At 46.0% G+C, this 13,077-nt stretch overlaps 1 protein-coding gene across 1 annotated transcript; it reads left to right on the top strand.

Moving 5' to 3' along the window:
* Nucleotides 1-2,312: 2,312 nt before the first annotated feature.
* On the top strand, nucleotides 2,313-6,870 carry LOC116719173 (ZP domain-containing protein-like). The gene is made up of 9 exons (XM_032561606.1): nucleotides 2,313-2,480; nucleotides 3,914-4,055; nucleotides 4,132-4,275; nucleotides 4,488-4,546; nucleotides 4,919-5,109; nucleotides 5,186-5,589; nucleotides 5,821-5,920; nucleotides 6,289-6,484; nucleotides 6,570-6,870. The coding sequence occupies exons 2-9, from the start codon at nucleotides 3,997-3,999 to the stop codon at nucleotides 6,704-6,706; spliced, it is 1,290 nt and encodes a 429-aa protein (XP_032417497.1). The 5' UTR covers nucleotides 2,313-2,480; nucleotides 3,914-3,996; the 3' UTR covers nucleotides 6,707-6,870.
* Nucleotides 6,871-13,077: the final 6,207 nt, after the last annotated feature.

Genomic DNA, 13,077 nt, shown 5'->3' with positions numbered 1-13,077 from the left:
GTGTCTGAATACTCATAAAGTGATACTGTTGCATAAAAGTAAATCAAAGATTAACAGTGAAACAAACTCTAGGCACTTTACCTCAGTTTATATCAATAAATCTATAAGTGGAAGAACAGAATAAATTTAAGACTTTTTGTGGTAGAAAATCAAAATAGAACTTTAATAGCACTCAAAGCCACTTCAGAAGAAATGTAATGTACATACATAATAAAAATTACAAATTTACTGCTTAAAGTTCCTGTTTTGTCAGGTTTTGTGACCCTTTGGAAATAACATTATCTCTGCTGAAGTTTAAGCATCATTTATGAAAATTTGTCTTAATCTCCGTCTTGTTGTACGGACCTGGAGCGGCCCTCCTCGCTCTGCGCTGGGCGTCTCCTCCCAGTGGGACAGGTCTATATAAGATCCTGCAGGTGGAGGTGAGCTTCATCGCTGGAGATCATCATCATGGCCTCTGCAGTGCTGCTCCTTCTTCAGCTGCTGCTGCTCACCTCCCTGGTGTCGGCGTCTCATCACTGGGGAGGAACCATGAACTACGCCTACAAAGGACGAAACCCTGACGGATCCTTTAAGGTGATGACTATTATCATGCTCTCCATATATTACTGCACCACAATTACTTAATTACGTTTTTTTTATAGTCAGTGTTTGGACAATGATACATTTAGAGATATTTAAATTAGCTTTTCAGATGATTTAACAAGTGAAGGAAATTTGAAAAACATTTAAAACAAAATATTTCTACTTTCTAACTTGGGGAAAGTAGTGATAAGTTAACTTGGCTCTTCATCATCTCTCCATCCGTCCATTATCAGGTCTCAGAGTCAGCATCCAAAGCAGCAATAATTTGCAGTTGAATTAGCTTAATCTGATATTATTATTGAATAATAATTCAATAGGGTATGATTCCTGATTCATAGACGGATCTGAGTTTTACATAACATCCTTTTTTTTTTTCTCCCAGGCACACCTAAAACGGTTAAATAATTATTTTTGTCCCCAGATTTCTCTCAGAGGCAAAGATACTTATGATACCTGTGGATACTACCACTACTGGAACTGTTATACTGGCAACTGTGGGTCTGCAACCACCAGAAAGATCATTAACATCGACTCCAGCACCAACACACCATCCTACGTATCCCGGTGGTGTGAAACAGAAAACATTGAAACGTGGAGAGTCCCCAGTGACAAACCATTTCTGCTCAGGTGAGCAGCATTTATTTCTGTAAATTCTTTTCCCAGCTTCAGTCCGTTTTACTGCCTGGATCAGGTGAATCTGTCATACTGTTAGATTGAAGCCATGAGGAATATCCATCGTTTCCCTGTTGTACAGCACAGTAGGGCAACCAGAGCCACCATACTGATGGATTGAGTTTTTTTAGAGTTAGACATTTTATAAAACTACAAAATGTTTTATTTGCTAAGTCTAAATGACTTTGCCTGTTTTCCTCTCTCCCATGATCATCAGGGCATCCAGCTGCTGCTGGATCACGACACGTAACTCAGTGAGTAACTGGAGGTTGGAGTCCCTTGTGGATTTGGGAACAAGATCAGACACAAGACAACCAAACAGATCTCCAGATATTGCTGTCCTTCCCTTCATCAGGTAATCGTCTGGTTGTTTACATCTGTCCAAGTTGGTGTACGGGACTTCTGCTTTGCAGAATATTCCCAAAACTTGTGTTTGTATCCCATGAAGAGTTCCTCAGAACTGCCCAAGAACGTACAAGCTGGCTGCCTTTGACCCTGATGGTGACAGAGTCGTGTGCAGGTATGGGAATCTCCCTGGAATAGAGTGCGACAGATGCTCTCTTCCTTCAGGCTTCCAGCTTGACCAGGTCAGTCACATATTTTAAGTTATATTATTAGCTCATATAAAACTGTGATAATTAACCATTTAATTAGTATGTGTTTATTGTTCCAGGATTCTTGCACTTTACACTACCAGTACACCAATTCCGACTACAGAGTCTTTGGTTTTGAGATGGTGGTAGAAGATTACGCACGCGGCACTATCGACTTGTTCTACTCTGATGGATCAAGTGTTCGCAAGTATCCACTGCCTTCAAGGACGAAGAGACGAGCCTCCACAGCTACCACAGACAACCCCTGGTGGTGGTGGCAGACTACCACTGCTGCACCAACTACCACAGACAACCCCTGGTGGTGGTGGCAGACTACCACTGCTGCACCAACTACCACAGACAACCCCTGGTGGTGGTGGCAGACTACCACTGCTGCACCAACTACAACTGTATCTCCAACAACAACCCCATGGTGGTGGTGGCAGACTACCACTGCTGCACCAACTACAACTATATCTCCAACAACAACCCCATGGTGGTGGTGGTGGCAGACTACCACAACCGCAGCTCCAGCGACCAGCCCTTGGTGGTGGATAACCCCAGCGCCTCCTGGATACCTCACCTCTGGTTCTCCCCTCAGCAAATTACCACTGCAGTTTGCATTTCTTGGTCAGTCGTAATGTTTTCATGGTTTTATGAAATTTCTAATAATTTCAAAGTCCGCTATCAAAAGTCTATAATTTGATCTCACCATTTGTAATTCCATGTGAAGTATCTGTGAAATTCTGCTAAAACCAATGCTTCAGTGAGGAATCGCATGATTATTTTAGACATGAAACAATTCTGCTCACAGACTCACCATGTAATCGAGTTTGCAATGTAGATTTGAAGAAATGCATGAATTTGTTTGTAAGACGCTGAACAGAGCACAGAGCTGCAGCCACAGTGGAGACGGAGGAGGAAGGAAACTGTGACCCATGGCTTTAAAAAAGTCTTCTGACTAAATATGGGTTACATACAGTACAGACCAAAAGTTTGGACACACAGTTGTGTCCAAACTTTTGGTCTGTACTGTACGTGTTGAGACTGAACTGACTGTAAAAAGGCTGAGTTTGTGTCTAATGAACCAGCTCTCCATTGGTATTGGTTGTAATAAAGCTAATAGACCCAATGAAGATCTATCAAATATCTATCATAAAGTCAGACTTTATGATTCCTTGCATCCTAACAAGGTTCCCTTTGGAGGAGAAACAGGCTTTAGGCATCAAAGCTCTCACTCAACAGTGAACAAAAGGTAGCATCCCATTTATTTATTCTTTGTTTTATGTTAGTCTCATCCAACCAAGCACAGTCCCAGTATAGTTGTAGAAACTATACATGTTTGTGTCATGATTTGCGGTTAGCGGTGGTGAGGCAGACGCACAGGACCCAGGTTGGTGTGAAGAAAATGATGATTTAATGATTAATGATACCAAACTCCAGGCAGCACAGAATAAGCGGAAGGCTAATGCTCACAACTGGTAGCAACTGGCACAAATGAATCACTGATGGCAGACTTGACAAGACAGCTGGACAAACTAGACAGCAAGACAGATTAGACACAACAGATTCGACAAGACAAGGACCCGACGAGGAGCAAGGAACACAGGTGGGATTAAATACACAGCAGGTAATCAGGAAAATGAGACACAGCTGGGAACAATCAAGGGGTAGACAGGACAACACAGAGACTTGATAGACACAGAAACCTAAAATAAACACAAAGAAAACTCAAATCCTCACAGTTTGTTAGTCGGAGTGCATCCTGTACCAGAGGGATGCCCGTTTGAGCCTCTGTCCATCTCTGCCCAGTCTACCAGTTCAGTTTGGTTTGTTAGACCAGTAGGACAGGACTGAAGGCAGTTATCTATGTTAAACATTAAATAACAAAATAAACAGAGGAGGTTCCCTCATGTTTGATCTTTCTAACACCTACACTGCAGTCTTGATCATGTCTCCAGATTGATTGATTTGATTTAATCACCTTAACATTTCCTGGATAACCAACATCATACACATACCTGTTTGGATCCTTATGGTTGAATCCTGATTTTGTCTCCCAGTGGATCCTGCTGTTCCATCCTGCCAGGAGGGACTCTACCTGCCTCAGCTTGTGGCTCCAACACCTGCAGAGGGAGAACGCATCATGGCAGAGGTCAACAAAGAGGTGGAGATCAGAGTCAGAGCTCAGGCCACATATTCAGCGTAAGTTCGTAGAGTTTACTGAACTCAAAAAGGAAACAAAAATTATACAAGGACCTCTGCTTTGTTTTCCATCCAGCATCCAAAGTCTTGTCGTTAGTGGACCAGCGAACATCACCAAACACAAAGACACGAATAACGAGTTTGTTTTGAGGTGGACACCCGTCCTGGATGACCTGGGGGAACATTACCCAATCTGCTTTGCTGTGGAGTCAGTGAGCAGGTGAGACCAGCTGCTTTTATCTCAGCTGTAAACACCAATCAGTGTCCTTGCAGTTTTCTGTAAAGTAAGTTGAATTACCATGTGTAGAAATGAACTTTCAGAACAATAATGCCTTCTCAGGTATTAGAGTTTTCTAATGCCCTTCCAATCCTCTAATATCTTGTTTTCTAATGTCTTGTTTTCTAATGTCTTGTTTTCTAATTCCTGTCCAGGTCCTCCGTCTATCAGTCTCAGATGAGGTGTGTCCTGGTGGAAATCAGGAAGGAACAAAGTGAGTCCAAATCTAAAGGTCTATGGGAGGAAAATGAAGCTCTCCATGTAAATGTTGCTATAATTGATGATACTGTTTCTGAAGAACAGTCATCCATTATCTGAGGGCATAACTTTGATCCATACAAAGAAACTACACAGAAATATATTTTCACTCATTCCTTTATCTTCCACTCAAGCAGCCGAACTTTCAAATCTTATAATTTGAAAGTTCTTAAAATACTTTAAATGTTTAGGAACATTTTAAGTATTAACTTTACATGTTTTATTTTTGTTCTTTGTTTTTTGCCAACACAGAGTTTATACCCAATATTTTAAATATTATCTTTGGATTTATACGTAACTAATTATTTGACGTCTGTCCTCGTTCCAGTTAAAGCCACAGTGACCTGCACCGAATCCGCAATGAAGGTTGAGGTTGACAAAGCTTCCTTCTTTGGACTCCAGGAGGATCATCTTCGCCTCAGTGACCCCAGCAACACCGTCTGCAGCCTCCGCAGGCACTCCAACCACACTCACATCGTCGCCATCATTCCCCTCAACCAATGTGGGACTCAGATCGAGGTGAGAGCGGTTTGACACATCAACTCATCTCCTCCCAGTCAGTTAGCTGTTTTAACACAGACCACTCCCTCTGCAGGAAGACGATGACTACCTCATTTTCAAGAATGAGATCACCACTAAGGAAGACGACCCGAACGAGCTGATCACCAGGAAGCACCTGGTGGAGGCCCGGTTCTACTGCCAGTACCCCAAACGGGGGAATGTGACGCTGAGCTTCTCAGCACACAGAAAGACCGTCACGGTGTGGGAGAAAGGCTTCGGCACGTTCACATACCAGTTTGAGTTCTACCAGAATGACCGGTTTGAAGCCAAGTATGACCCAAACTCATACCCACTGGAGTTTGACATCGGAAACAGGATCTACATGCAGCTGGACGCCAGCTCCTCTGTCAACAACACCGAGATGTTTGTGGAGTCCTGCAGAGCTGCACCGTATGACAACCCCAACTACCATCCAACCTACTCCATCATTGAGAACGGGTGAGGCGTGGCTTTCCATCTGGCCAACGCATGCATGATGTCAATGCTGCGTCACCATTAATAATAGGTGCTCATAATTGCACATTGATATTGGCGAAGACAAATTTCAGTCAAAACGGTTCATTTCCACAGCCGTATTTGACCAAGGTTCAAAACTGCCAAATCTCCAAAACAGCAAAGAGTTTTCTTTGATTCAGTAGCTCTGTGACTTGTTTGTTTTTCTCGGTGCAGGTGTGGGGTTGACCCGACTGTGCGGACATATACACCTTCCAACGATAGACAGTTCCAGTTCAGCGTGGAGGCCTTCAGATTTATCGGCCTGCATGATCAGGTGAGGAAGTGCAGGCTGCATCTCATATGCATCAATTCACATGTCATTGTCAAAGTCAAACACAGAGTTTCAAGTCAGGTCTTCTGTAAAATCACTTGATCTGTTTAGATACAAGGAGCTGATATTAAATATGATGTTGACCAGTTAGTGTTGATGATGGTACAGCTGTTTCTAATTGTGAACAAAAAGGTCAAAGATAAACAAATAATTTGTTGGAATACTTACTTCAGCATAAATATAATAAACACAAAGGTTAGGTTTATTTGATGGAAAATGTAGCAGAGCTCTGAAGTTGCTTGACTGCAGCTCTGCTTCTTGTCCACCAGAGGGAGTGCTTTCTTTTAGTGGCTGTGTGTTGTTGAGTTCAGGTGTACATCAGCTGCACAGTCATGATGTGTGAAGCAGGAAACCCCAACACCAGGTGCTCACTGGGATGCAGCAACTCCACAAGGTCCAGCAGCTTCAGCCGCAGAAAGAGAGAGGCTGTGGTCCAGAGCGGACAGCACTTCGTTTCCCAGGGTCCTTTGCGTCTGAAGCGTGAAGCGGACCCCAGAGGGGCCTCAGGTAAGGAGATGGAATGATGAGGTTTATGAGCAGCAGATAAAATGTGAACAGGACTCCATCAGCAGCGTGTTCCTCTCGTCTGCAGCTGTCAACCTGAACCTGAACCTGATGTTTGTGGCTGGATGTCTCCTTGCTGCTGTTGGGATGGTCTGTGGCTTGATCATCTACAAAACCAAAACCTCCAAGGCCAAATACCAACCTCTGCCTGCACATGAAAACTGAAACCTCAACATCTGCCAGGCTGCTTGGATAATCTGAACATGGGATTCTGGATGTTTCTGAACTATTAATTAAATCTTTTTAATATCTAATTATGATTCAGGCAGCTAATCAAAAAACTTTTGATTATTTCTTTCCTATTTTAATAAAATATTTGCTTCTGTTAAATTGAAATAAAAAAATGTGCCTTAAGTTTTTATTCTATAAAAAGTTTATTTTTGGAAAGACTTTTGATTTTATCATTTTCTTTCTGAAAATCTCAATAAAATACTGATTTCATTATTTTTGCTGTGTGTTTTTCCTTCAGAAGATACTAAGGTGTGAAATCCAGAATCTAGTGTTACAGTCAGACTTTTTAGCAGCGCTCTGTCATTAACGTAGAGAAGAAACAAAGAAACTAGAGTTGTTAAAAAGCCACAACATTGTTATTGATTTTGAGGAGATCCTGCACAAGGATGTTACTGTAATTATGATGCAAGCAGAGAGTCTGTCTGCAGAGATGCTCCACCGCCGCATAAATCAGGCAATTTACACATAAAACCTCCAACTCGAACCCCCAGCAACCAAACAGACAAATGGACAACATGCATCCAGCTTTACATTCCTTTCATTTTTTAGGAACTTCATTATTTGGAAAATCGGTGACAGTATCGTGTCTTTAAATAATCTATAGTGTTTTTTTCTGCTGAGAGGAGACGGAGGGAAAGTCCATCTCAAGGTCTGTTGGCCATTTGTTCATAGAGATTTATATTCACAGATATTTTTGCCACATTCAGGAAAAATATGAATGAAATGTTTCACATTTAATCACCTCCAGCTTTGAAACTTACATCAAAGAGATTTGATTTTTTTATTTCTGTTATCTTTTCCCCATTTATCTCAGTATGTTCAAAAGTAAACTTTGTATTTTTAATTATATATATATATATATATATATATATATATATATATATAAAAAAAATTCCCTTCTCACCCACCGCGGGTGGTTCTTATCCTCTGAGCTCGGGTCCTCTACCAGAGGCCTGGGAGCTTGAGGGTTCTGCGCAGTATCTTGGCTGTGCCAAGGACTGCACATTTCTGGACTGAGATGTCTGATGTTGTTCCTGGGATCTGTTGTAGCCATTGGTCCAGTTTGGGGGTGACTGCCCCGAGGGCCCCGATGACCACAGGCACCACTGTGGTCTTCACCTTCCAGGCCCTCTCCAGTTCCTCCCTGAGGCCCTGGTATTTCTCTAGTTTCTCGTGCTCCTTTTTCCTGATGTTGCAGTCGCTTGGTATTGCTACATCTATCACAACGGCTTTCCTCTGTTGTTTATCCACTACGACAATGTCTGGTTGGTTCGCCATTACCATTTTGTCTGTCTGGATCTGGAAGTCCCACAGGATCTTAGCTCTGGCGTTCTCCGCCACCTTTGGGGGTGTTTCCCACTTTGATCTCGGGGTTTCCAGTCCATATTCTGCACAGATGTTTCTGTACACTATGCCTGCAACTTGGTTATGTCGTTCCATGTACGCTTTCCCTGCCAGTATCTTGCACCCTGCTGTTATGTGCTGGACTGTCTCAGGGGCCTCCTTGCACAACCTACACCTTGGGTCTTGTCTGGTGTGGTATATCTGGGCCTCTATTGCTCTGGTGTTTAGGGCCTGTTCCTGGGCGGCCAGGATGAGGGCCTCTGTGCTGTCCTTGAGTCCAGCTTTTTCCAGCCATTGGTAGGATTTACTGATATCAGCCACTTGGGTTATTTGCTGGTGGTACAGCAAATAACCTGGTATTTTGCTGGTAATTTTTTATTTGATTACCAGCAAATATATATATATATATATATATATCCATCCATCCATCCATCCATCTTCTTCCGCTTATCCGAGGTAGGGTCGCGGGGGTAGCAGCTTCAGAAGGGAGGCCCAGACTTCCCTCTCCCCAGCCACTTCTTCTAGCTCCTCCGGGGGAATCCCGAGGCGTTCCCAGGCCAGCCGAGAGACATAGTCCCTCCAGCGTGTCCTGGGTCTTCCCCGGGGCCTCCTCCCGGTGGGACGTGCCCGGAACACCTCACCAGGGAGGCGTCTAGGAGGCATCCTGACCAGATGCCCGAGCCACCTCAACTGGCTCCTCTCGATGTGAAGGAGCAGCGGCTCTACTCTGAGTCCCTCCCGGATGACTGAGCTTCTCACCCTATCTCTAAGGGAGAGCCCAGCCACCCTACGGAGAAAACCCATTTCGGCCGCTTGTATCCGCGATCTCGTTCTTTCGGTCATGACCCAAAGCTCATGACCATAGATGAGGGTGGGAACGTAGATCGACCGGTAAATCGAGAGCTTCGCTTTTTGGCTCAGCTCTCTCTTCACCACGACGGACCGGTACAGCGCGGCTTGACAGCAGACGCTGCGCCAATCCGCCTGTCGATCTCCCGCTCCCCTCTTCCCCCATTCGTGAACAAGATCCCGAGATACTTAAACTCCTCCACTTGGGGCAGGACACCCCCCCTGACCCGGAGAAGGCACTCTACCCTTTTCCGGCTCAAGACCATGGCCTCGGATTTGGAGGCACTGATCCTCATCCCGGCCGCGTCACACTCGGCTGCGAACCGCTCCAGCGAGAGCTGCAGATCACGATCTGATGAAGCCAAAAGGACCACATCGTCTGCAAAAAGCAGAGATGAGATCCTAAGGCCACCAAATTGGATCCCCTCAACACCTTGGCTGCGCCTAGAAATTCTGTCCATGAAAGTGATGAACAGAATCGGTGACAAAGGGCAGCCCTGGCGGAGTCCAACTCTCACCGGAAACGAGCCCGACTTACTGCCGGCAATGCGGACCAGACTCTGACACCGGTCATACAGGGACCTGACAGCCCGTATCAAAGGGCCCGGTACCCCATACTCCCGGAGAACCCCCCACAGGGCTCCCCGAGGGACACGGTCGAACGCCTTCTCCAGGTCCACAAAACACATGTAGACTGGTTGGGCGAACTCCCATGCACCCTCCAGGACCCTGCCGAGGGTGTAGAGCTGGTCCAGCGTTCCACGACCAGGACGAAAACCACACTGCTCTTCCTGAATCCGAGGTTCGACTATCCGACGGACCCTCCTCTCCAGGACCCCTGAATAGACCTTGCCAGGGAGGCTTAAGAGTGTGACCCCTCTATAATTGGAGCACACCCTCCGGTCCCCCTTTTTGAACAGGGGGACCACCACCCCAGTCTGCCAATCCAGGGGAACTGCCCCCGATGTCCATGCGACATTGCAGAGTCGCGTCAACCAACACAACCCTACAACATCCAGAGCCTTAAGGAACTCCGGGCGGATCTCATCCACCCCCGGGGCCCTGCCACCGAGGAGCTTTTTAACCACCTCGGCGACCTCGTCCCCAGAGATTGGAGAGCCCAACCCAGAGTCCCCAGGCTCCGCTTCCTCAGTGGAAGGCATGTTGGTGGGATTGAGGAGGTCTTCGAAGTACTCTGCCCACCGGCCCACAACGTCCCGAGTAGAGGTCAGCAGCACACCATCCCCACTATAAACAGTGTTGGTGCTGCACCGCTTCCCCCCCCTGAGACGCCGGATGGTGGACCAGAATCGCCTCGAAGCCGTACGGAAGTCTTTCTCCATGGCCTCTCCAAACTCCTCCCACGCCCGGGTTTTTGCCTCAGCAACCGCCCGAGCCGCATGCCGCTTCGCCCGCCGGTACCCATCAGCTGCTTCCGGAGTCCCACAGGCCAAAAAGGCCCGATAGGACTCCTTCTTCAGCCTGACGGCATCCCTCACCGAAGGTGTCCACCAGCGGGTTCGAGGGTTGCCGCCGCGACAGGCACCGACAACCTTGCGGCCACAGCTCCGATCGGCCGCCTCGACAATGGAGGCACGGAACACGGTCCACTCAGACTCCATGTCCCCCACCTCCCCCGGGACGTGTTCGAAGTTTTGCCGGAGATGGGAGTTAAAGCTCCGTCTCACAGGGGATTCCGCCAGACGTTCCCAGCAGACCCTCACAACACGTTTGGGCCTGCCAGGTCTGACCGGCTTTCGCCCCCACCACCGGAGCCAACTCACCACCAGGTAGTGGTCAGTGGACAGCTCCGCACCTCTCTTCACCCGAGTGTCCAAGACATACGGCCGCAGATCCGATGAAACGATGACAAAGTCGATCATCGAACTGCGGCCTAGGGTGTCCTGGTGCCAAGTGCACATATGGACACCCTTATGCTTGAACATGGTGTTCGTTATGGACAATCCATGGCGAGCACAGAAGTCCAGCAACAGAACACCGCTCGAGTTCAGGTCGGGCGGGCCGTTCCTCCCAACCACGCCCCTCCAGGTCTCACTGTCATTGCCCACGTGAGCGTTGAAGTCCCCCAGCAGAACAAGGGAGTCCCCAGGAGGAGCACTCTCCAGTACCCCCTCTAAGGACTCCAAAAAGGGTGGGTAATCTGAACTGTCGTTCGGCCCGTAAGCACAAACGACAGTCAGAACCCGTCCCCCCACCCGTAGGCGGAGGGATGCTACCCTCTCGTTCACCGGGGTAAACCCCAACGTACAGGCGCCGAGATGGGGAGCAACAAGTATGCCCACTCCTGCCCGACGCCTCTCACCTTGGGCAACTCCAGAGTGGAAGTATGTCCAGCCCCTCTCAAGGAGACTGGTTCCAGAACCAGAGCCGTGCGTCGAGGTGAGACCGACTATTTCTAGCCGGAACCTCTCGACCTCACGCACTAGCTCCGGCTCCTTCCCCACCAGAGAGGTGACATTCCACGTCCCAAGAGCCAGTTTCTGCAACCGAGGATCGGACCGCCAGGGTCCCCTCCCTCTGCTGCCACCCATCCCACACTGCACCCGACCCCTTTGGCCCCTCCCACGGGTGGTGGGCCCATGGGAGGGGGGGCCCATGTTTCCTCTTCGGGCTGAGCCCGGCCGGGCTCCATGGGTAAAAGCCCGGCCACCAGACGCTCGCCATCGTGCCCCCCCTCCAGGCCTGGCTCCAGAGTGGGGCCCCGGTGACCCGCGTCCGGGCGAGGGAACACCAAGTCCAAAGTTTTCCTTCATCATTGGGGTCTTTGGGCTGCTCTTTGTCTGGTCCCTCACCTAGGACCTGTCTGCCTTGGGTGACCCTACCAGGGGCATGAAGCCCCAGACAGCATAGCTCCTAGGATCATTGGGACACTCAAACCCCTCCACCACGATAAGGTGGCAGCCCATGGAGGAGTATATATATATATATATATATATATATATATATATATATATTCATACATTAATATTACTTAAGTAATACACTAATAATTCAACATGGAAATTGAGTATTTATATATATATATAATTTCAGAGAATAGAAAGTCAATATGACCACTAGATGGAGCCAAACCTCTGTTCAAGAATTTCAGAAGGGCTTCATTTGCGTTTTATGAATTCATAATGTTTCTCAAAAAGAATTATGCATAAAACTGCTTTGAATTATAATTTGTAAATGACTATAAAAACAGTTTTACTCAACTCACCCACTTAGACCTGAATAAAACATAAACTCATCGTCCAAGTTATTTTTGTAGTTAATTAACGAGACAAAGGTGGATGCAGTTCAATTTGAGGAAGTTAAATTGGTTTTAATAATATGACATGAATTCACATAACAGTGTTTTTAGGTGCTATCCAGAAAAAGTTTATACATCAAATTTTGATTTGATTTTCAAAACACAGATTTTCATTCTTCCTGTAAACAAGGGACAAAATGACACAAACATTCTCAAAGTTCACCTTGAAGCATCTCATCAGGTTGAAATGAGGAAAAAAGAAATATAATTCTTAATTGAATTTAGGTCTGGACTTTGACTAGGCCATTCTCTCTGTGTAGAGTGGTTTTCTCTAGCAGGTTTTCTTCTTTGATTGTCCTGGAGTTAGCAATTTTGTTAGTTTTAAACAAAGATTTAAAAAACCAAGACAAAACCTAGAAGTGTTGGAGCTTTTTATGTGATATGTTTTTTTTCTTCCTATTTTCCAAAGGAAGAAACAAAAAGAAAACTGAGGAGTGATTTGTTGCTCCTGTGAAACATGAGCCCGACTTCAAGAATGATAGAAATTTGACCCATCCAGCAAAAGTCGTGGCTGCAGATGGAGATTTAATAATTAATAATTGTAATCAAATTAAAATTATTGCTGACATAAATATGTTAAAATGGCAAATGTGAAGTGCAACACAAAGTATTAGTCTTTTTATAACCAAGCTGATATAATAAGTAGAATAGATTTATATGGGGAAGCTGACTTTGCTCACCCAATCAGCTTTTATTTAATTCATTAAACTTGATTAAATATAGCAACCTTTTTTAGGTTTTGTGTCTACAATGCATAACATCCATTTACTAAGCATTTACTCAGATACATTTA

The sequence above is a fragment of the Xiphophorus hellerii genome, chromosome 4 (genome assembly GCF_003331165.1).
Source record: "Xiphophorus hellerii strain 12219 chromosome 4, Xiphophorus_hellerii-4.1, whole genome shotgun sequence".
NCBI lineage: Eukaryota > Metazoa > Chordata > Actinopteri > Cyprinodontiformes > Poeciliidae > Xiphophorus > Xiphophorus hellerii.
Note: the sequence above shows the minus strand (reverse complement) of the source record. Positions and strands in the feature narration are given on the sequence as shown.

Bases quoted from the DNA above. Each gene is read 5' to 3' on its own strand.
- LOC116719173 (XM_032561606.1), top strand. From the start codon at position 3,997: ATGGCAGAGGTCAACAAAGAGGTGGAGATCAGAGTCAGAGCTCAGGCC. The intron at 5,110-5,185 runs GTGAGAGCGGTT...CTCCCTCTGCAG, and splicing joins AATGTGGGACTCAGATCGAG to GAAGACGATGACTACCTCAT. The intron at 5,590-5,820 runs GTGAGGCGTGGC...TTCTCGGTGCAG, and splicing joins TACTCCATCATTGAGAACGG to GTGTGGGGTTGACCCGACTG.